This window comes from Gopherus flavomarginatus, chromosome 2, assembly GCF_025201925.1.
Source record: "Gopherus flavomarginatus isolate rGopFla2 chromosome 2, rGopFla2.mat.asm, whole genome shotgun sequence".
Taxonomy (NCBI): domain Eukaryota; kingdom Metazoa; phylum Chordata; order Testudines; family Testudinidae; genus Gopherus; species Gopherus flavomarginatus.
This window is the reverse complement of record NC_066618.1, coordinates 92,684,145-92,709,246: the sequence shown is the minus strand read 5'-3', so window position 1 is coordinate 92,709,246 and position 25,102 is coordinate 92,684,145. Positions and strand designations below refer to the sequence as shown.

At 42.2% G+C, this 25,102-nt stretch overlaps 1 protein-coding gene across 3 annotated transcripts in view; it reads right to left on the bottom strand.

Moving 5' to 3' along the window:
- SEPTIN7 (septin 7) overlaps window positions 1-22,857 on the bottom strand; it is a 132,735-nt gene extending 109,878 nt beyond the window's left edge. For 2 of the 3 annotated variants that reach the window (XM_050938041.1, XM_050938040.1), the window contains exon 1: window positions 22,612-22,857. Coding sequence is in view for 1 of the 3 variants with exons in the window: in XM_050938040.1 (XP_050793997.1) it covers window positions 22,612-22,615 (4 nt within the window). In the remaining 2 variants the exon portion in view is untranslated. The remainder of the gene's footprint in view (window positions 1-22,611) is intronic. The other variant, XM_050938039.1, reaches the window with a different exon arrangement.
- Window positions 22,858-25,102: the final 2,245 nt, after the last annotated feature.

Here is a 25,102-nt window from a genome sequence, read left to right as displayed (position 1 = left end):
CAATTTTTTTCCAACATGACCATCACACCTCTTTCAGTGAACAGAATAGATGGGCTCTTTAAATTTTTTTCTCATTCAATGTGTGACTCAGGCTTTTTTAGCAGACACCATCCAAACCCCACACGGAATACAAAATTATGAATTTCCCCATGATCTTTTCTGTGGTATTCTGACTAGTATCCAAGTGCTATGTAAACAATATCATCTTCACAAAATCCCTGAAAGATGAACTGTACCACCACATTTTACAATGGGAGAACGGAGGCATAGCAATTAAGGCCAAAATCATCAAAAGTGCCCATTAGTTTTGGAGTTCCCAATTTAAGATACCTATGGCCTGATTTTTCAGAATACTTAGCATTTTTATTATATTTCTTATGCTCAATGTATAGCTCCAATTAACTTCACCTGCAGTTTAAGCACTCAGCACTTCTGTAAATCTGGACCCAGGTGTCTTGAATTAGGAGTCCAGAAAATGAAGAACAATTAGTGGCCACAAGTGAAAATTCTGGCAAGCGACCTAACTAGCATCACATAGCAGAGGCACAAATAGAATCCATTTCTCCAGGGTGACATTTAAGTACCTTGACCACAAAAGCATCCTCTCTCTTCCTCCCATTCCTTGCCCTGTCCACAGCACAACTCTGCAACAAATGAGGTAGGGGTCCTACAGACACCTTTATTCACTACACAAGCCTAAATTAAACCATGTTCAGTGCACTAGCCATGCCGCGCACTGTATGAGAGAAAAAACAGTATATAATATAATTAAAGACTACTATAATACACATTCACATGGGGGCCAAACTGAAGCTGCATGAGTAACCATAATTCTGGTATTTCCTAACCTTTGAGGGCTTGGCAACTGTAATTTTTTTTTTAATGTAGTTTTTATAATTCTTCATTTTTTAAAAAGTGAGTAGGGAAAAAACATACATCATGCAAAATCACGCAGACTCCCACATGAATTAAGCAGCAGGTCTGGAACTACTTGAACTAAATGAGTAACTGGTAGCACCCTCCAAGTGAGCCAGTGACTAGAGGGGAATGAGAGACACTTTGCTAGTGGCTTTCCCAGACACCTGCTGACATGATGAACCTGAATTCAACTGCACTTTCTGGAGGGGAGTGTTCTTTACTGGTCATAAACTCTTTTGAACCATCCCGCAAGCCTGTCTGTACCTCTCTGCTCCTATCCACCCACTGCCAGTTGCGTCTCAGCCACCTCACCTCCCTTCTCACACCCAATTCATTCATGGTCAGCTGCTTCCTCTTCCACATTGCACCAGCAGCAGGAGCAAAGGAGAAAGTCTCTCTGCTCTCAATTCTGCTGCCTGGTGACTGTGGGGTCTATTTCCTATCCTCCGTCTGCTCATAAATCCAGGCATAGTTCCTCTGAGTGGCATCCACTGGCTCCCTTGGCGTCTCTGAGGAGCAGCGGGTGCTGTCCGGGGTTCTCAGCTTGGTGTCCCACCAGGTTCCTTTCATTTGACCTGTTGACCTCACTCCTGTCCTTGTTATCTCATTAGTTGTCCCCTGCAATCACTTGGTTTCCAGGTCCTGTGGATACTCCCCTTAGGCTGGGGGGAGGTCCTTTAGCAGTGAGCGGACTTGTGCCCACCCACTTCCTGGATCCCAATAGGATCCCAATGGTCCCCATACCTCCCAGCTGCTAGAAGGAGCAATTGCAGATAAAGTCCTGCTCAGCCCCTGCAGCCCAGGACAGAGCATACTCAGTCACTCTGTGGGTGTTAGTAAATGCACAGTCTGACTGACATACAGCAGCTGTTTGGAGAGGTAGCATGCTCAGTGCTGAGAATCTTTTGGGAATTTAGCTTCTAGTCTCTAACACACCTCCCACTGAGCATAGTGAACTTCAGATTTTTCAGAGGCTTGCAACTTGGCGAGTAGGCCTTCACGGGATTAGCAAAGGAAATCCATAGCATCTGGGTGACCTCCAATGCCCTTGCCAAAATAAAGACGAACCTTTTTTTTAAAAAAAGGTGTTATTCGGTCACTAATGTGGGCAAAAAAAATTTCCTTGGCTTTCATCTAAGAAATGGCTGTACTGTACCATTTTAACTTAAACTTTCCCAAAAAGTTCAGCCTGAGCCAGACACCTATGATGGAAAATTCAGCCCAAACAGTTGACTTTTGGCATAGTTACAAGCAGCTGAAAGCAGGATTTGAAAATAGAAAGCATTAGGCAACCTTATGCACATTTGGGAACATTTTATAGAATGTAACATGCCACACTGGTAAGAAATCCAGATAAATGGAAGGCAGGCTTTTCTTTGTACAAAGATTGTTTTGAAAAAAAAACCCTCATAGTTTGGTACCTTAAGAAACTGCACTTGCTATATCTATTTTTTCCCCACTAAAGATGTTTAAACAGCTCCTCCTCAGAACCCTACCCTATATTCAGTTTATTTGCCTCTATGTTTTTACTCAGCTGGCTACAGGCCCAAGATGCTGTGAATAGAGTTAATTAGTAGAATTTCTAGTTTTAGGTTAGAAGTGACTTAGACCATGTCAGCACTACAGAATTCTGCCACCACGCTATGTTAGGTTAAATCAATAAACCACAATTGAAACAAGTAGTTTGTTAACCTATTATATATTTAAAGAGAGTTACAATTTTTACAGTGTTAAAAGATTTTGGTGGACCCTTGAAGTCTCCCACACTTGCTGGTATCTTAAGTCTCCATTGAGAATTAAGATTGACACATCAAAACACCACTGAAGACTACTGATAAAGAGGTTTTACTCTAAAGCTTGTCATTAAACATTAAACATTAAAAACTAGAAAAGTATACTCCTGTTAATAGGATGTATAACACTGTTTCTTCCTCTCACTATCATCCTACACTCCTGAGACATCCCAGAAGCAAATGACCACGTAAATACCTGCACATATGCTCTGCAACTGGCAATTTCTGTTACAGTGATATTAGGGATGGAGTACTAGAGTGTAGTCATTTAATACCAAGGTGTATAACAGGACTGTGGAAGGTCTTAGCATCTGCTTTTAGGCAGCACTATCAATCCTGTTTTTATGAGCACTACAAAAATTGGCCAAATTCACCCTGAACAAGCGTATAGTAGAAATGGCAAAAAAGGGAAAACAATTTATCCTGTCTTATCAAATTATGCTTATCCAAAACTTCTATAAAGGGGAAGAATATTTCCTTTCAGTATTCAGTTGAATGTAGAAGTCTAAGTCAATAATGAATAACTTCTGAACAGGGTAGCAAAGGTTTAGCACTGACAGAAAGGAAACCAGCAGAGCTACTCTCACCAGTGGGAGTCAGCTGCAGCCAGCAGAAATTGTGAAGCTTTTAAGAAAGTAGGATAATTTGGCCTTAAAAAAGGAAAATGTAAGGCTAAGCCCACGCAAGAAAATTAAGCTAACTGATTAAAAAGCACCGCACAAGATAACAATAACTGCAGCTTTCTACTGAAATATCTACAGTATGCCCTGAGTCCAGCTGACTGAGTCTCAAACTGGCACATCTGATGCACTGTCAACTCAAGTGTCATCTATGCCCAGTTAGATTTGGAAGAAGAGCTGGAAGCCAAGAAGCTGTGAGAGCACAGGGACTCATGCTGCTCCTCTTGCTGCAATGCCAGACAGCAATCATCCATGGGTATTGCTCACCAATACTGATAAATCAGCTGCCGTTTGTCAAAACAAGAGACTCAACCAGGAAATCAGCTAGTCACCAACTAAGGCACAGCAGAGCTAGAACAGAGGACAGCCAGAAGTAGCAGGACACTGGAAGGTTATGGAGAGGAGTCAGAATGAAGCCTCCTCTGGTGAGTCACAGATGGATCATCTACACCTCTACCCCTATATAACGCGCCCCAATATAACTTGGGTTCACATATAGTGCAGTAATCCCGGAGCTCCAGCAGCGGGACTCGAGCTGTGTTTTAAAGGGCTCAGGGCTCTGGCTGCTGCAGGGAGCCCCGAGCCCTTTAAATCACTGTCAGAGCCCTGCAGCCACTACCCCGGGACTCTGGCGGTGATTTAAAGGGCCAATGCTCCCCGCAGCCAGAGCTCTGGGCTCTTTAAATCACCACTGATGCCCTGCCACCGCTACCCCAATATAATGGGGTTTCACCTATAATGTGGTAGGGATTTTTTGGCTCCTGAAGACCACATTATATTGGGGTGGAGGTGCAGTGGGGAAAATGAAGACCAGAAGCAGGGGGCATTTCATAGGTAACATGGGTTACGTTGCTGACTGAGGGTTAGCGCAAGGAACAGAGAAGACTCAGTTGGCAAACCAAAGAGGTTCACCAATTGAGGGACTGGTCAACTTTAGCAGCTCTATCTTAATCATGGGGACATATAGGCAAACTTTAAACCAGTGGCCCCCCAACTTTTTACCTCTCTCCTTCACCCCCGGGAGCTGGCTCCGAGGGGGGGAGGGGACAACACAGACAGGGGCAAGGGGGCTGGCAGCCGGAACCTGAGCCAGAAGATGCTCCCTCCCCATCCCTCCAGGGGGGCTGACCCTGACCCCAGTCGCAACCACACACACCCCCCAGCACGTTCCTTCATGCTTCCTTAGTGGGCATGCCCCACAGTTTAGGGACCTCTGCTTTAAACATATAAAGAGTGGCTAGTGTGGAGACAATCAGCGCTCCAGACTGAAACAACCAATGAGTGCCTTAGCACGATCAAATCAAGCTGCTATCTAGAAAAACAAAACTAACTGGGAAAACTCAGTTACTTCTAAAGCCAGACACTTGCATGCCTCTCATATTAATTTTTTTCTGCAGTTAAAAACCTTTACAATAGCATGGTACAATTTTACAACATAAAACTTCTACATGGCTTCATTCCCACATGTCACTCAAGTCAAACATGCACTGCACATAATCAAGTAGTTCTCATTTAATGCCACACCATTCCTTTTCACTACATGAACAGTGCTATTCCATTCACTGTTATGAGAGCACTGTTTACCTTATTTCTTTGCATAGTTTCAAGAGCTCTTTGCCATTATCAGTACTACTACATTTCTTCTATTTAATAGCATCAAAATCTGAAAGTTTATAGAAATCAAGAAACTACACAAATGACCTCTTGTTAATTTTAACTTATTGGCAGCAATGAATGTTTCAGGTCTTTCACTGTTCAACAGTTGTATGTGTTGTGGAAGCACATAACTGGAGGCTTGGGAGGCTTTTGGTTCTTGCTGCCCCCTCCCACCCCCCACACACTTTAGTGACTGCGTTAATAAAGGAAACTAAGTTGGGACAGAAGTTTCTCTCACTTTACTAGAAGTGGACAAACTGAGTTTAGTACAAAACTGCTCACTGAAGCAATATGCCATAGGTTTTAAAAAAATCAAACCCATCCAAATATTTCATGCAAGTCTTAGATTCCTGTTCTCGTGTTGCGTCTTCCATCCTTGTACGCATGCAGACAAGTGGATGTTACAAGAACACCTCTCTCTGAAGAGCCAGAAGAATAATTTAAAGATTAAGATTCTAGAATTTATTTATTTTTATTTTTTTTAACAGAGAAGAAAGTAAAGAGTGAAAATGTTGAGGTCACAAAAGCAGGCCAACAAGAGAACAGAAAGGCAGCAAGATATTGCGAAAGAGCTCAGTACAGAAATAGGGAAGACTATAAGGAGAGTAAGGCAAAGTAGTATGTTTGTCAACATTAGAAACAGCAGCAAGTCTGTAAATATCAATTGTATTTCAGATAGTTTATCCAACAGACATTTGCATTTTATTCCTTCTTCCCACCTCTTCTCCTACACCAGACCTTCTGGCAGAAGGTCAGGCAACTGCCAGCATTAAGCTGAAGCTGCAAAAGCTAGCTTAGAATCTTACTCCTAAAATTAACAAAAAAGAATCAACTTTAAAAAAATGTCTTTTACAATTTTTACAAGTGACATCTCACATCACTCTAAATGAAAGATAAGTTTCTCATGGGTTCAGTTGCTGCATACCCACAAGTACGTCAAATTCAGTTTCTTCAAGTTGTGTGGGACATGATTAGAACAAAAACAGATGTGGGGATTTGGGAGCAAACAGTACTTGCAAATACTTTCAACTCCTTTTATTACATCAACTGAATTACAAAATTACAGAGTCCCTTCAAAAAGGAAAGGTGATTTTTCCAAAATAAGATACAGTTTGTACCAAATTTCACCCTAGGTTGTTTTTAAATATTTTCCATATCTACCCAAGATGAGTAGAAAAATATTTTCCCCTCAGAGTATGCAGTTTGATTAATTCATCCATTATAGCAGGTGTCACCGTATGGTGTTAGTACCTTACAAATTCTTAGCAGTGCAAGCAAGTTTTAGTCTTCAGAAAATGTGACTGTTTCTTGAAAATTTCTAGGAAGAGCTGTGGCAAGCAGTCAGTATTTTCCACCTTAAACTCTCTAATTAGAGTGAACTCTTGAGGAAGAGAAGCTCGCTGGAAGCCAGGCAATGGTGTTTGAGTTGATGCCCCCGAAAGGGAGCAATTGTATGCATGCTGCTTGTGACCACTGCTGTTCCAAGACTGTAAAAATAAAAAATACAAACTTCACTGACAATATACTCAGACTCCATGTTGTGTATTTCTTTTCCGACTGGAAGCCACCATACACATCTACTACAGCTCAGCAGAGGGGCAATATCTTTCTTTAAAATATTCCTGTACTCTGTAGCCTCTCTTAAGGCTTTATCCACTAAAATAAAGCCCAAATGTTCCAAATATAGGCATGACTGACATACTGGCAGAGCTTCAAATTCCTTCTGCAAATATTTAGCTCTAGGAGAAGCTACTCTTAGAGAGTTTAGTCCACTTACTCTTGAACATTATTTTGCTTTTGACATATAAAGTAGTCCTAATTTTCTTCTTTTCTATAATTTTAAGAATGGGTCATTTTTATACTTGCCGTCAATGAATTCTCATTTTAGATCACTGAAGATGGAAGATCTCTTTAAAGAAGTCTGTTTATTCTGACCCTATCCCTCATGTTTTGGGAACCAGTAGTTCCCAAATTTGAAACCACCTATTTCTTTATCTTTCATCTTCTTTTCCCCATACCAGTTTATAAGGACCATCCCTACCTGAGGTTAGCTAAGAAACAATCTGTTTGAAGCAGGTTGTGTTTTCAACAACTCCTATTCTTCACTATGTACAACACATTTTAGACACTAAAGCTAGAACCAAAAATCACAACCTTCTGAACATTTAGTTTTTACTTTTAAATATTGCTTTGAAAAACTGTTTCCATTAGCATATCTGTTTGTCATGATCTATAGTAAAACAATGCTTTGTTACATGTCAATTGGATTAGCAGCATTTAGAAAGTTTCTACATTTCCCTGGAAAGAACTCAGAATTAAGTCTAAATTATGATTTTTGAAGCTATCCCCTGAATATCTGAAGACTTCCAGTTTTATCAAAATACTGGGTGGATGGGTTTTAGAAGAAAGGAGGGATTGTGAATTTGTAATCATTTTAAGAGTGACATCAATTCAAAACACAAAAAAGTTAGGCAACGAATTGGAAAAGTTTGACCAAATGCACTTAAACTATGGTCTGTGGACCACTAGTGGTCTCAAAACACAGAGCTGGCTGGCCACATCATCTTGGTATTTCTTGTTTTCAACTGGAGAATTACAACAAGATAGCTAAATAAGAAATTTTAGTGAACATAATCTTTTCAACCTAAACAATTGCTGTAGATGCCAAAGATGTTTGCCAGTATAAATGGGAGGGAAGTAGTCTACAAGATTCAACAGATGTATAATCCACACTAACACCCCAAACTAGACTAAACTAAATGATAAAATGTACTGTTAGACAATGACTGCAAGTGTAGTGATCATATAACTACATAATTCATGTACTGGAAGCTGCAAACCACTAAAATTTAGCCCATTTCTGATGCTGTTCATTCTAGGGCTAAAAACTGACTTTAGTTGCAATTGTTACTACTCCAGATGGTGAGAAAAAAGAATTCATCTAACAGTGTACCAATTACTAGCAGCTCCATTGCTCCAGATGGAAAAGCTGAACAGAGTGAGAGGACTAAAGCTGTAATGTTTTCACCCCTCAGCGTACTACAAAAAGAATCATTCCAGTGGACCAAAGCATCAGCCTGCCAACTGAGGTTCTCTGTACAGGATCATCACTGCAGTCATTTTCAAAGCTTGCCCAAGACAATTCACTTGGATAATAAAAATTTAAGAACTCTGTAATGACCAAAAACACCCAAACATTAGAATAGTCTACTTTAAAGCTAAATAACCAAAGAGTCTGTAAAGATCACTTACTGAACATTTCAGATGTGTAAAGATTTGCTGCTTTTAGAATTCTAGCAGAACATCTCAAATGAACTGCTTCATGTGAATACAAAATAAAATCACCAGATACCTAACCCACTACCTGCAGGTAAATACAAAGACAAGAAAAGGAGGCAGTACACAAGCAAAGTCCTGGGGCAACTACCTGATGAACAGCCCAGCTCCCTTGCCACTAGCTCCAGGAAGTGGGAGAATGCTGCAATTTCTGTTGTTTACTCCCACTTGGAGTCTTCAGCCATTATACAACCCCAACTACTAGATAGCAAGTTTGAAGAGGACTCTTCTTGAGCTGCATGAAAGAAGACAGCTTCCTGTCTTTTCTGAGAAGAGACTGAAGAAAAGATTTCTACTATACTCCCTCCCCGAGTGATAAAATGTATTGCCTGTCTCCGCTTTACATATCAGTAACAGCAGTTTGAAACTTACAAATTCTTTACACTTTTGTAAATGCCAGAAGATTCTGAATAGCAATAATGAAACCCAATACTTGGTACACCTAAAAACAGCAGCCATCACTAGAACTATCTGCCGGCAACTTAGGAAGACATTCCTTCATTAAATTCTTCTAAGGTTTTCCTCAACCATAAATGTAAGCTTATATCCTGCAGAGGTTAATTGTGTAGTTTCTCCCATTTGCCAGGGAATAATTCTCACTTTCCTAGGGACAGCTGATTTTTTAAATCCTGATTTCACATTACTTGGCAAAACCTCCAAAAGGCAACAAATATAAGTCTCAGTGGTTCCCCCCCTCCCCCCGCGCCCCTTTGCTTTATTAAAAAGAGTGTCTGAGTTTAGCTCCTAAATTAATACGTGCTGTTTGCATTTTCAGAGACAAAAATCAAGATGGGTTTCTTGACCTCTTTTCACTTTGGAAATTTCCGGTGTTCCAATTAAAAATTAGTTCTATTTAAGCCTGCATTTGGAGCCCAAATGTTTGAACCTTAACTCAGAAGTCTACCATACCCGAATTCTTTAAAATAAAAAATTAAATATACACTTACAGAATCTTTCATTCCAGAGGCTCTCCAAATGATTTAAGCTTTATCCATCACTGAAATGCATCCACTTCTCTAGCAGCTATTTAACAGTAGAAAACAAAACTACACAAAAATTTAGGACAGGTCAGCTACAACTGCAAGGTGAATTTACCTAGGCAGAATGTTATCAAACTGCCCAGGATTAAGACTCCACTTATGAAAAATGCAAGGGATCTTTAGTAGATGCCTATCTGTCAGGATCACAGTTTTACATCTTATTCAAAAAACAGTAGCATACTGTCATGTCATGCTAGGCCACTGGTTCAGTACTGACAGACTGAAGAGTGTTACCTGCTTAAACACCAGCAGTACTGACTGAAGCTTGTGGGAGTATATTTTGTCTTTCAAAAGTCTTAGACTATGTATACACTACATAGCTTACAGTGGTACACCCGTACTGCTGCACCACTGTAAGGTCTCCCATACAGCCACTCTATGTTGACAGGAGAAAGCTCTCCTAATCAGCATAATTAAACTACTCCCAACAAGTGACAGTACCCATGTCAGGGTATAGCTACACTTGACATTTCAAAGCGCTGCCGCGGTAGCGCTTTGAAGTGTAAGCGTAGTCGGAGCGCCAGCGCTGGGAGAGAGCTCTCCCAGCACTGCATGTAAACCACATCCCTTACAGGTGTAGCTTGCAGCGCTGGGAGCCGTGCTTCCAGCGCTGTGGCACTGATTACACTGAGACTTTACAGCGCTGTATCTTGCAGCACTCATGGGGGTGTTTTTTCACACCCCTGAGCACAAAAGTTGCAGAGCTGTAAAGTGCCAGTGTAGCCATGGCCTCAGTAGCAGAGCATCTCCCCCCCGCAACAGCACTGTCCACATCAGCGAAGCTTACGTTGGTTGGGCGAGGAGCTAGGGGTGGGTTTCTGTTTGTTTTTTTAACATCTCGGCCAACAAAAGTTTTACCAACAAAAGCATGAGTAGACATAGCCTTCATATTTACTACAGAGACCTAGGTGGGCGAGGTATTATCTTTTATTGAACCAACTACTGTTGGTTAGAGACAAGCTTTTGTGCTTACACAGAGCTCTTCTTCAGGTTTGGGAAATAGTGTCACAGCTACATACAAAGTGGAAAAGATTTAGCATAAGTAGTTAACACATATTTAAAAGGACCATTGAAGGTGAAGTTAACACCCCTCCAGTCATGAGGAGAAAAGGAAGGCGGGGGAGAGAGATAGTTAGTGGCTTATAATTTGTTGTAATAAGCCATGACTCAGTGTCCAGCGAAGTTATGAATTTAAGATCTCAAGCTTATCTTTTGAAAATGTTGTGCAGGTTCCTTTGAGGATGAGGATGACTGATATGCCAAATATAGAGTGACCATTTTGTGAAAAGCGTTCATCCACATGTTTAACACATCTGAGTGAAAGTGAAGTTTTGTGACTATACCAACAGGAAAAACCTCTTTTGCCCAGAGCCTTCTGCCAAGGCAATTCATCACCCTGTCCCTGGTGGACTATGGGTCAAAGACATTCACAGACTGCTACCAGTTTTCAGGCTTATTAATGTATAAGAAAGCGTATATATTCAGCAGTGGGGCAGCCCAAAATAGGACTTTATTTCATTGTTGCTTATTATATTGCACTTATTTGGCTTAAGAGGACCAATTGAACTTGAATCTTTGGTTTTATAATGCCTCCCCAAAAAAAGACAAAAAGATAAGTACTTGGGTGTCCCTGGAGTTTTCAGGTCTTAACTCATTGGTTACACTCCAAGTAACAACCGCTCTTAGCCCTGATCTATGAGTTTAGGTCGAAATTTAGCAGCATGAGATCAATTTAACCCCGCACCCATCCACACGATGAAGCCATTTCTGTCAACTTAAAGGGCTCTTAAAATCGATTTCTGTACTCCTCCCCGATGAGGGGATTAGCACTAAAAACAGACCCTGCTGGGTCAAATTTGGGGTAGTGTGGACTCTATTCAACAGTACTGGCCTCCGGGAGCTATCCCAGAGTGCTCCATTGTGAATGCTCTGGACAGTACTCTCAACTCCAATGCACTGGCCAGGTAGACAGGAAAAGCCCTGCGAACTTTTGAATTTCATTTCCTGTTTGGCCAGTGTGATGAGCTGATCAGCACAGGTGACCATAGAGTCCCAAAATCGCAAAAGAGCTCCAGCCTGGACCAAACGGGAGGTACTGCATCTGATCGCTGTATGGGGAGATGAATCCATGCTATCTGAACTCTGTTCCAAAAGACAAAATGCCGGAATATTTGAAAAAAGTCTCCAAGAGCATGAAGGACAGAGGTTATAGCAGAGATCTGCAGCAGTGCCCCGTGAAACTTAAGGAGCTCAGGCAAGCCTACCAAAGAACCAGAGAGGCAAACGGCCACTCTGGGTCAGAGCCCCAGACATACCGCTTCTATGACGACCTGCATGCCATTCTAGGGGGTGCCCCTACAACAACCCCGCTTCTGTGCTTCCCTCCTCCCCCATCCCTTCTGGGGTGCCTTGGCAGTTATCCCCCCATTTGTGTGATGAATTAATAAAGAATGCATGAATTTGAAACAATGATTTTATTGCCTCTGCAAGCTGAGATGAAGGGGGGAGGAGAGGGCGGTTGGCTTACAGGGAAGTAGAGTGAACCAAGGGAGGTGGTGGGGTTCATCAAAGAGAAACAAACAGAACTTTCACACTGTAGCCTGGCCAGTCATGAAACTGGTTTTCAAAGCTTCTCTGATGAGCAGCATGCCCTGCTGTGCTCTTCTAACTGTCCTGGTGTCTGGCTGCACATAATCAGTGGCCAGGAGATTTGCCTCAGCCTCCCACCCCACCATAAACGTCTCCTACTTACTCTCACAGATATTGTGAAGCACACAGCAAGCAGTAATAATGATGGGAATATTGGTTTCACTGAGGTCTGAGTCAGTAAACTGTACCAGCTGGCTTTTAATCATCCAAAGGCACATTCTACCACCATTATGAACCTGCTCAGCCTACAGTTGAACTACTCCTTACTCATGTCCAGCCATGGAAGCAAGGGGTAGGCTGAGGCAGATGCGACCACGTGGTGCTGCCAACTGGGAGAGCAGCCTGAGGCAGAAGCCTCCAGCTGGCATGATATTCCAGGCAAGATTAAATCTCCATTAGATTAAAAATTTAAAGAAGAGAATGACCTGGAGTCATTCTCATTTTTGTCCAGACTCCCCTGACCAACCTCACCGAGGTTGGCCAGGAGCACCCATGGGACAACGACAACAGTTAGCAGTCGTATTGCACCGTCTGCCAGGCAAGGCAAGTGGATGCTGCTGTGTAGCACTGCAGTACCGCGTCTAGGGTGACCAAATGACGGAAAGAAAATATTGAGACATATGGGGGGGGGCGCGCAGAAGGGGCCACTGGCGGAGGGGAAAAACAGAGTGCGAAATATTGGGACAAATTATCGGGGTGTCTAGTCACCCTAACTGCATCTGCCAGCAGCACCCAGGAAACATATGGTGACAGTGAGCTGAGCGGGCTCCATGCTTGCCATAGTATGTCATCTGCACGGGTAACCCAGGAAAAGGCAAGAAACGAGGGAGGGAGGCCTGATGACATGTATCCAGAACCACTCGAGACAATGTTTTTGCCCCATCAGGCATTGGGAGCTCAACCCAGAATTCCAATGGGCAGCAGAGACTGTGGGAACTGTGGGACAGCTACCACAGTAAAATGCTCCGAAAGTTGAAGCTAGCCTCAGTACTGTGAATGCACACAGCCTACTTAATGTGCTTAGTGGGTACACAAAATCGACTAGCAAATCGATTCCTAAAAAAAATCAACGTCTATTAAATTGATCTAATTTCATAGTGTAGACATACCCTTAGTAGCTGCAGTTTGTGAGATCACTTTGAAGGTAGACCACAAACTCCTAAAGCTGTTTGTTGCAACCCCCAAGTTTCTTTGGATTCCCTTTTTCCACTCTGGAATCCATTTCTGTAGTTATTCAGGATTAGAACTAATATTGGATACTTACGGTGGAATCTTCTAGAGGTGAAGAGCAGAAAAAATGGAAAACAATTATCTGCTTCGAAAGTACAAGAAGAGAATACTAAAACTTTCTGAAAGTCCTTGTAGAAGGACAAAAAGATAGATGCTAGAATGTCACATTAAACCAAACACTGGTATATTAGGTTTTCCTCTGATGCCCTACAGGGGCTTTAGTGTTGTTCTACTCTTTTAATGAGAGGGTCACAATTACCAAGAACATTCATCAGATTTTTAATTATTAAAAATGTTTACTTCTGTGTCTATCTACTACTTTCTTTTTAAAAAGTTATAAATAAGGAATGACTAGTGAAAGAAGTATGGGGAAAAGGTAGTATTTCATACATTTTAAGGTCAGAGATGACTATCAGATCATCTAGTCTGACCCTCTGTATAACAAGCCATAAAGTTTCATCATGACTAAAATATCTTCCAGAAAGGCATCCAGTCTTGATTTGACAACTTCAAAATGAAGAACCCACTCTTCCACTGGGAGTTCGTTCCAATCACGCTCAAAAATTTGTGGTTTACTTCTAGTTTGTCTCTCTTTTCCATGTACTGGTTCTCATTATGCCTTGCTCACCAGACTGAAGAGCGCTTTAGTATCCAGTATTTTCTCTCCATCAAGGTACTTAAGCACTTATCAAAGAGGTCAAGGTTACATGATTAACAGGTTGAGCTCCTTGTAGTCTGATTGTGGGGCATTTTTTCCAATCCTCGAATCATTTTGGGCTCTTCCCTGAACTCTCTTCAATTTTTCAACATCCTTCTATAAATGTTGACAGCAAACTGGATGCAGTATTCCAATATTGGTCTCACCAAAGCACTATACCGAGGTAAAGTTTATCTACTGTTTTCTCTATGCTGAGACAAAGAAGTTAATCATCTTTGATTATTTTTATTGTTTAGATGCAAAAAAACTTTCCCCATCTAGATATAACTCATTCTCCACAATATTTGAGGCCTGTATCTGTTTTGGGACAATATTTTTCAAAACTGGTTGCAATCATCTATACAGTGGAGTCACATCTTACGTGGGGGTTAGGTTCTAAAGTCAGCGTGTAAGGCAAAAGTCATGTATAATCAAAATTACCCTTGAAAATCCCTTAAAATAGCCCATAAAGTACAATATACATGGCTTTGTGTACAGCATATAACCCTGTACAGTAATATGTATAAATGTATAATGTATACAGTAGTGTACAGTATACAATAAAGAGTACATATGCAAAATATAATTTTACAGTACTGTATTTTTGTGACGAACTGGGAATGTTCTTAATGTTTGCTCTGAATACTGTGTTGGTGCCTCAGTGTCCCCTAGCCAGTTCTTCAGTATCTAGGTTGTGGAATAGGGTGTGTGATTGCTACAGAGCAAAGGGCCAGTGCACCTAAACGCCTGGCACTCTGTCTCCTAGCAACTGATGGCCTGGGCCCCTCCGCTGCAAAGGTGCCAGCTGAAGGTGCTGGAGACAAAGATCAGGTGATCTCCTGGCCCCGGGAAAGGGGCTGAGCAGAGAGGAGGGGCTGGAGGGAGTAGTTAGTCTGGAGCTGGCTGGGGATGAGGAGTGAGGACAGACGTGGGGGTCTGGCTCACTGCCCCCCTGAATGGACCCAGCCGAGGGGTCCGGTTTGTGGAAACTACAAAACTCTGTTTTAGACCATGATCCTGCCATCAAATAAACCTCTATTTTACTGGCTAGCTGAGAGTCACGTCCGACTGCAAAGTGGGGGTGCAGGACCCTGTGGCTTCCCCAGGACCCCGCTGGGGCGGGCTCGCTGGGGAAGTGCACGGAGGGGCAGAGGATGCTGAATGCTCCAAGGAGAGACCCAGGAGGTGAAGATGTGTGAGCTTCTTGCCCTGAACAAGTCTGCTCCAAGGGAGAGGAGGCTCCCCAAAGTCCTGACTGGTTTGGTGGGGAGCAGTTCCAGAGCATCGCCTGATAACTCCGTGAAAATTTTTAATTACATAAGAGAGAGACTGAAGAATGAAATAATAAAAAAGGAAAAACAGTAAACCTAACCACTCACCGTTCATCCTGGATATTCTTGCTAGTCTACAATGATGATGACACTACTGGGGGGGGGGGTCGTCAGGGCTTGATGTTGATCCAGAAGATGATGGGCCAGGCTCATCTGCTGCTGATTGTTTTTTCTTGAAAAACACAGTGATCGGCAACTGTCACTGTTATCTCTTGAGCTGCTCAAACATTTCTTGATAGGATCTCAAACTGTCTGTAATATTGTGTGTGATTTTGAGGCTTCGTTCCATAGCAGGATCATATTCAGAAATTAAATGATTTAAGTGTTTTGATGCTTGGAACACTTCAGCAAATTTATAAAGATTCCAACTTGCTGGCTCTTCCTGTTCATCGTCATCATCATCTTCTGTAGATGATTTTATCAATTCCTCTAACTCTTCATTAGTCAATGTTTCTCTATGGCTCTCAATTAATTCTTCAAATTTCTTCCTCAAGGACTGAAGATGAAGCCATCCCCACCCACTTGCCTGGCCACCTGAACAATACGTTCCACTTCTTCGTCAATGGTCAGGAAACCCTTAAAGTCATTCACACACTCTTTCCATAGGTTTCGCCAACATGCATTGACTGTTTCAGGCTTCATTGCATCCATTGCTTGTTTAATATAAGTGATGCAATCGGCAAATGTTGAAAGACTTCCAATACTCCATCACATTAAAATTGGGATCAGTATCCAAAGCGCTATGTATCTGTGGGAATGTAAGCCTCGTGTACGTGGCCTTGAAACAGTGAATCACACCTTGGTCAAGAGGTTGGACATGGTATGGGCGGGGGGAGAAAGACGACTTCAACATTGTTATGCCCAAACTAGTATGCCTCAGGGTGGCCAGGAGCATTGTCTACCATCAGCAACACTTTAAAGTCAAGTCCTTTCTCTTTGAGGTACCACCTGACCTTCGGAATGAAACACTTGTGGAACCAATCCAGAAATAATACTTCCGTCACCCAAGCCTTTTTATTGGATTGCCAGAACACAGACAGGAGATTTTTGTTCTTGCCTTTTAGGGAACGGGGATTTGCAGCTCTGTAGAGTAAGCCTGGCTTTATTAAATGCCTAGCTGTATTGCCACAAAACAACAGTCACATGGCCTTTAGCTGCTTTGAAGCCAGGGGCTTGTCTTTCTGATTTTGAAATGTAAGTGTGATTGGACATTTTTTTTTCCCCCAGAAGAGTCCAGTCTCATCAGCATTAAAAACTTGTTCCAGACGATAGCCCTTTTTTTCCTATTATTTTCTTTAATTGTTCAGCGTAGGCTTTTGCTGCCTCTTCATCAGCAGATGCAGCTTCACCAGTAATCTGCAAGTTTTTGAGGTTGAAGTGGTTCCTAAAACTGTTAAGCCAACTTTGGTTGGCTTTGAATTCCTTCTCAGTAGAAGGCTGTCCCTCTTCGGCGGGAGGTTTGAACAGCACATAGAGACTAAGAGGCTTTTCTCGCAACGTATTGCCATCAATAGGCACACGTTTATGGTTCATATCTTCCAGCCATAAGTTTAATGCCTTTACAGTCTTCACTAAAGTCTTATCATGCACCTGGCTCATCACTTTAGCAGTTATTGGAGCACTTTGTGCCACGGCCTGACAAATCTCTCTCTCTCGAATCTTGATGGCACGGATGCTAGATTCATTGTGGCCATATTTACATACCAGGTTGGAGACCAACACACTGTCTCTCAGTAAGTCCAATACAGCCAATTTTTCCTCCAGCGTTGGAACAGATCATTGTTGAGCACCAGATGAAGTAGCCAGCTTGCATTTAGGGGCCATGTTGTATGAAAAATATGTATCTTTAAACACTAGAATCACAGCGCTGTGAGATGCTCAGGCTATGAGAGGCATGCAGGAACTGAGACTGACTGAGGGAACAGCAAATTCACTTCTCTCATCTCATGCTCACTCCGGGGCATATGCTCATTGCGCGTATATAGTTGAATTCGTGCAAGTTAAATGTGCGTATGATGCAACTCCATTGTACACTAAACTTTTGCCCTTAACATTTTGTCACTTTAAGAAACAACAGTGGCATTTTCCTCAGGAGAAACTTTAGGAGAAGAAACTTAAAATGAGTCAACACAAAACAACTAGGAAACAAACAAGTCTGTATTCACATTCTCCTCCTCCCCCCATGTGAATCAAGGAATTTAAAGAGACTAAAACATGCAAAGTACTGGTCTTTCCGACAACACCAATGTGTTCTGTCAAGCATGTGATCTGAATGTTAGTCTTCCAGTATCCAGGGATCTCAAGCTGATTCTATCAGACTTTCAAATGGGATAGTAGTGACAGCCAAGAAGAGAATGTGTCAGTATGAAAAAACCTGGGTGATAGTGGCACGATAAAAACTATGTTGTATGCAGGGTAATCTGGTTCTAGAATGAAGTCAAAGCGGTAGGATGTGTGTCAAAACAAGGTTCATTCTTTTATATACTACAGACAAATTGGCCACTTTCCTCTTGAGAAGTGCTATTTTCTAAGATGTTTTTAGCAGCACAGTATCTACATGCTGTATTATTAGGGATAGCTAAGAGCACCCTAAACAGCCATTTTTCTCACATCTACACTTGATCAATGCAGTAAAATAGGTTTTGCAAAGCAGCTCACTTAACTCTGAAAGTGAAGCTACAAAAAAATTTTATTAGTAATGCAAAAAATCCCCTACCTAAAAAAAAAAAAAAAAGCTGCCCCCATCCTGGTACAAGACATTAAAAACGGTACTCTTAAAACTGATTAAAATAGGGGTTAAAAAATTCACTGATCAACTCACCATTGGCAAACGGGAAATTCTCCAGGAGAATTGAAAGAAGAGGAGAGATCATCAAAACTATCAGATTCTACAGAATTTAAACTTTCATTAGAATTAAGTTTTAGCTCTTGCAGTTGTGAAAAAGCTTCACAACACTATGCTGACACTCCTCCTCACCCACAACATCTTTTTTGTAGCCACCTCTGGCTAAGTATCTGCAGATCATTAAGTAACTACAATTTATACACTAGCCTACAGTCGAACACTACTCAAAATTCAATTACTAATTTAAACACTGCTCAGGGAAGCTACTCAAATCATGACTAAAATACCACTACTTACAGAGAAAACACTTGCAGATAGCTTGTGTTATTCATGAGTGAATAAACCAAATTTCAGAAGTGAGGAACATCTGTAACAAGCACGTGCCTGTCTAGTTTCAATAGGTTAAGTGGACATAAGCCCTATCATAAATTTAAGCAAAAAATGTATTCCAAAACAACAATCCCAATCCCATCAAGCTACAGGCCTCATCCTATAGTTAGTTCTGGGAGTAGGCACTTATGATTACAACAAAACTTACTAAAAAAATGTCTATCATCCCATTCAGACCTCACAGCTACAGTAACCAAGGATCTGCTGCTCCTTTTGAACTAAAACATCCAATTATTCCTCTAACATTATGAGCATATGGTTTATGTAATCTCAGTTACTCTATTAATAACCTGCCCAAGTGACAAAGGACAAGCCTGACCCCAACCAGAGCAGGGTAATAGAAACTATCAACTCAACAGCTGTATGCCAGTTTTAAAGAGAACTTTATTCAGATCATGTATTGTAGGATATAAATTTTCAGATGTATACAATCAAAATCTAAATTTGTGACTACCAGGAAAACACTTGTTTTATTATCCTGTATTTAGAATTTAATGTCTGATAGATGTTTTTGTATATTCTTTGAAGATGGTCCCTTAAAATAATTTAAAGAACCCATCTAAAGCACCATTTTAAGTGAGACAAGTTATAAAACAAGACAAGTTATTTGGTTTTGTGGGTAAACTGAAGGAAATGCTGTGGTGTTTTATAAGAACATAGTTTAGAGTTCTGCTGTATCTGTCTCAGTCCCAAGAGGATGAGTTACTAGTCATCTTTTTACACTAACAGATATAAAACAAAAGTATTGGACTTGAATTAACAAGCAATATTATGGGCAATGCATATTACATGCTTGAACCTTATCATAGAACACCTATATGCTTATAGTAGCAGTCCATAAATTGTGTAACAGGGGGATGGATAGCTCAGTGGTTTGAGCACTGGCCTGCTAAACCCAGGGTTGTGAGTTCAATACTTAAGGGAGTCACTTAGGGATCTGGGGCAAAATCAGTACTTGGTCCTGCTAGTGAAGGCAGGGGGCTGGACTTGACAACCTTTCAGGGTCCCTTCCAGTTCTATAAGATAAATATATGGAGATATACCTAAATGTATTTATTTACATGCATCTAAAAATGAAGTTACATTTGGGGACATCTATATGAGGTGATCAGTTTAAAGTGACCAATCTAAAAATTACTGATCTATTTCAATTTGACCAGAAAGAGACAGGATACAAGGTGATCCATGCCATGCCTATAGTTACCCCAATAACAGGATAAGCTAAAAGTTAGTTAAATTGTCAGTTTCAGGGATTATAAAGATTCACTCAGGCAGAAGCAATAGATTCTGATATGGTTTAAGTGGATACTAATATTTTCAAAGTGAGGTCCTAAAATATCCTATCAGCCCCTAAATGTAACATCTGGATGATTCTGAAACCGTTATTTTTTAGCCACTTTTCAAAGCCTGTATTCACATACAACTTCCATTTATTGGTGCTGGCCGTTAAAGTGTCTGCTACTAAAATGCAGATAATATTGCTTTAAGCTAGAAAACAAATGCTGCTCTGCTTTGGATTTCAATGCTATCAGTCCCAGTCTGCTTATCAATTTTATACTAAAGCGTGGTGCAAAAGTGTTACAGGAGAAGGAGACATGAAAAAGTTACTACAAAAATGCTTCACCTAGTACTTCACAGATGCACAAAAAAGGCACAAAACACAAGTATCCCATTCATTCACTAATATTTTCAGAAAGTAAATCCCACCTACATATGTTTTAAGGGAGACGTTACAGGAAAGCGTTTCTCTTCTTCCCTAGAATAAAGTACTATGTCTACACTTTAAAAAAACAACACCTCAGTACCACAACAATTAATCTATGTTCTCATCTGACAATTTACTTTTTTTTTTTTAAGTTAAACATTATACTCCAGATAGAGACTAATTCAGGCTTAACTGAGAAAAGAGAGGAAATATAGGGAGAAAAGGACTGAATATCAAACAGGCTAGGTTAAAATACCTTAAAATAAACTTAGATTACTTGAACAAGTACTGTCATCTAGGGACAAGAAGAGTGATCCAATTGGTATCTGTTATTTTTATGATAATCCTAGCTTCATAGTCCCCCGTGGAAGAAAAAAAAATCAGTTTATATAACTCAGCAAACATTCTGGTATTCTAGGACCAATAAGGCATTGTTACAGAGATTAAAGAGCTATTAACTACCTCAGTGAAATGAAGAGGTGTAACCAATTCTCAAAGGTGCTGAATACATATATACACAAACAATACTGATATTTTAGGCTTGTTTTTTCTTTTAATTGGACAAGGTTTTCACTAAATATTAATACAGAGCTTAGACCAAGAGTAGGCAATCTATGGCATGCGTGCCAAAGGCAGCACGTGAGCTGATTTTCAGTGGCACTCACACTGCCCGGGTCCTGGCCACCGGTTCGGGGGGCTCTGCATTTTAATTTAATTTTAAATGAAGCTTCTTAAACATTTTTAAAACTTTACTTTACATGCAACAATAGTTTAGTCATATACTATAGACATATAGAAAGAGACCTTTTAAAAACATTAAAATGTATTACTGGCATGCAAAACCTTAACTTAGAGTGAATAAATGAAGACTTGGCACACCATTTCTGAAAGGTTGCTGACCCCTGCCTTAGACTTTTCAATGTAAAAAAGATTATATATCTCCTCCATGAACTTAACCTTTCAGGTATAAAGCATTATATGATTGAAAACCTATCTATCACAGTACCTCCAAGATGAAGATGATAAAGGACAGTAATAGAGAACAAATTATAAACAAGTATTCTCAACTAAGATATTACTCCCCTGAGCCTCTGCTGTGTAATTGTGTCTTCACAACGAAACAAGCCCAAAGCTGCATCCAAAGATATTTAAATGTTACACTTTACATATTTATACCTAACTTTCCTAGGGACTGAAGTCTTACTGCAACAAAGTCACAGTATCTTAAAGTAACTAATACTTCCCCCAAAACTGCCTATTAAGTTTTGCATATCCTGTCACAACATTTATTTGGTCATCTGTCTTAAAACGTTAGTTAAGGCTTAGTCCCAACCTTTCGTAGGTTTCTTTTAAAAAAATGAATAAAATAGATGTTGTGTATCTTAAATTTATCACAAAAAAGCTTTCAAGGACAAAAAGACGTAGGTGGACTAATTTTAAATTAATACTGAGCAACTCATTTACTATTACTTCAATTACAACAAAGAATCAAATACACCATGAAACCCAGAAGTCTAACAGTACAGCAAGCTCTTTTCGGGTGTGACTGGATAACTCCAGTGAAAATGAGCTCTCATTCACAATACATGAGTGGGGGGTTGCGGGCGGAGTCGGATGAAAGAGGTTAAAAACGTGTGTCTACATGGACTATGAAAAAGCTCTACCGAATAAAACACCCACAGCTCACAGAAACTAGGAGGGAAACACGCTGAAATTTCTCTCCTATCTCCCCCCCCCCCGCCCCCTGTGATTTCAGTCCCACCCGCTTCTCTCTTCCATATTTCTCCTGCCTTAATTCCTGCTGCAAATTCCTCCCTCATAAATTTGGGCACAAACGGGGGGGGGGGGGTAACAAAAAAAAAAACAAAAAAGAAAAACCTCTCCAGCATTTCCGATTCTGCACCGCTTAAAAAAAATACATTGCAGGAAGTGGGGGCAAAGGGGTGCTGGAGCCAGTCGGGGGGAGGCAGGCCCACATGGGGGGGACTGGAGCCAGTAAGGGGGGAGGCTGGCCCACGTTGAGGGGGGAAGACTGGAGCCCTCAGCTCTGAGGATGCAGCGGGGCGGGGTCCCGCGACAGGCTGCGCCTGGAGCTCCGCTTGCGAGCGAGCTCCCTGGGGCGGGGTGGCCCCGGCGCCTCGGACTGGAAGGGGACAGCGGCTGGGCCAGACCCGGCGTTACAGCCTCGCGGGCGGCGGCGAGAGCCACTCTCCGCCCTGCCCGTCATGGAGACCTCGAGCCGCCGCCGCCCACAGGAAACGCCGCCGCCCCCCCGCTCCAACTGTCACAGTCCCGGCTCCGGGCGCAGAGCGGCCCCGCGGGCCCCGGGCTGGACACTCACCCATGGCGCTGGCGGCGGATCTGCTGCTGTTGACGTTCCTCCACCTCAGCCGCGGCGGCACTGACCGAGCTCCCCCTCCCCCCACTAGCCAACCCCAGCTACTGCTACTGCCGCTGCCTCCGCCCCGCTGATTCGCTAACGTCCCCTACGCCGATTCCGCAGCGTACCCGCCCTGCACCACACTACCCGTACGCACGCGAACTAGAGAACAAGCGAATTTCACTTCCCCACGCCTCTCCTAGTACGCAGCAGCTTCCGGCCTTGCGGCCTGAGATCCCGAACACTCTCGAGAGATTTCTCCTCCTCTCCGCCCCCTGAACGAGTTTTGACTATTGCCCCGCCCCATGGAATTGCCCGGCGGCCATTTTGAATCCGGGCAATGAAATGCTGTATTGCCTCTGCGGCGTTCGCTTGGCTCAACGTCAGGAGGAAATCCCCCTCCCTCCGGACTGAGCCACGGTGATAGCGAAGTGGGGGGGGCCGTGCCCGAATCAAAGATGGCTGACAAGCAGTGCTACGCAAAGCGGCTACTCCAACCCTTTCCAGGGCTATTCTGGTAGAGTCGTTACTCTCTACGCCGTTCTGCGTTACGTGTTCTGATCGGCCCCCGCCCAGCACCGTAACGTAAACATGTGTCAGCGATTTACGCAATTAGCGTAACGGCGGCCTTGCCTGCGGAAAAGAGCGCGGGCAGCGAAGAGAAGGCGGGAGGGCAGAGGGGACGGGGAGGTGAAGCAGGCGGCTGCCGGGGGGCGTTGGCAGGCGGCCCTGGCGGATCGATGTTTCCGGGACGGGTTGGGCTCCTCGCGCAGCAGACACGCCCGCCTTCGCACCTGCGCTTACCCTGCCCAGGCTGCTGCTGCGGGAGGTAGTGTCAAGGGGACAGGGAGCGGCTCCCTCTCTGTGTGATTTTCTTCAAGGGATGTTTGGGCCCAGCCGTAATCTCCTGCTCATCCATGCCCGTCCCCAGGCTTGGAGAGAGGCACCGCCGCCTCCTGGGACAGTCTCCGTGGGGGAGACCTTCAGTTTAGAACCAAAGTGCAAACGTGCCTGTCTGCCCCCAGCCACGTAGCCTAACAACGAGCCATCGGCTCCTGCACGCCTTGCCCTATGCTGCCTATTTTACATTTATTTTACATCCACACTACAAACTGAGCATACCGCCCTGCTGGAAAGCAGCTCCTTCTGGGGTGTCAAGTATCAGAGGGTAGCCGTGTTAGTCTGGATCTGTAAAAGCAGCAAAGAATCCTGTGACATCTTATAGACTAACATGTTTTGGAGCATGAGCTTTCGTGAGTGAATACCCACTTCGTCAGATGCACCCTTCTGGGGTGTAGAGCTGCAGTCAAATACACACCTAGCAGGGCCCAGACTGTGAGGAGTAGGAAGTGGGAATCTTGCCCAAGAATATTTGACCAAACCCATCATCTTATGAAAATTGTCATGAGGAACTAAGATATTGTCTGGTTATTTTATTTTTTTGTAGAAATGGCTTTCCTAAGAAATGGCTTCTTCAACTGTAAGTGTAAATACATACAAAAGAGATTGGAAAGAACTAAGTGAAGCTGTCTAAGAATTGGAGGTTTTGCATATTTAATTATCAATCTTCCTCTGTCAAATTCCTGAGTGTAAATAATGGCCAACCTTTCCTGCTGTCAGCAAGTATTAATTTGAATCGTGTGTCCCAGCAATTTTAATGAAATCGTTAAAAAACAAACCATGTTTGTATGCAGTAAAACCATGTTTGTATGCAGCAATTTGCAGAAAGAAGATAAAACCTTTGTAGGAGACTCAAGACTCCCTTGGTCTCTTTGCAATTGTTCTGATAATACATGCTGTTTGGTTCAGTCTGGTGCATTCCAAAGACAGTAAATTGTCTCTTCAGAAATATCTTTATGAGTCAGGGGTAATGCCATCACTTGCAAGGACAGAGTAGCAGTATCTGAGAAGAATGAATACCAGTAAAGGCAGACAAACTAATTCCATCTCTCACTCAAACACTGATCTCAGAATTTAGAATATTGCATTTTTTATATTTCAGCCAAAAAGCCTTGGAATCTTTCAAAATCATGTCTTTCAGTGCCAATGCTGGACGCTCGAAGGCCCAGATCCTCAAAGGTATTTAGACTTGTAACTTCCATTGATTTCATGGTAGTTAGGAGCATACATACCTTTGAAAATCTGGGCCTAGATATCTATATATACGTGTTTGCAATTGCAAACTATTATATTATTATTTATTTGTGTTATAATAAATAATAGCACCTAGTGCCATGGACATATGGTTGTGCCAGGCAGTGTACAAACTAAAAAGATGGTCTCTGCCCTAAGAAGTTTACAATCTAAGTACTTTCTTTGTGCTAGGGATGTTACAGAGGTCTGTGCTTTCCAGTTCTCGTCACATTAATGATCAGTACTCTACTGTAGTGGGGAAAGTGCTAGCAGAAAAGAGGTAATATTCATAGTCTTAACAAGTCTTATGGTGTTATGT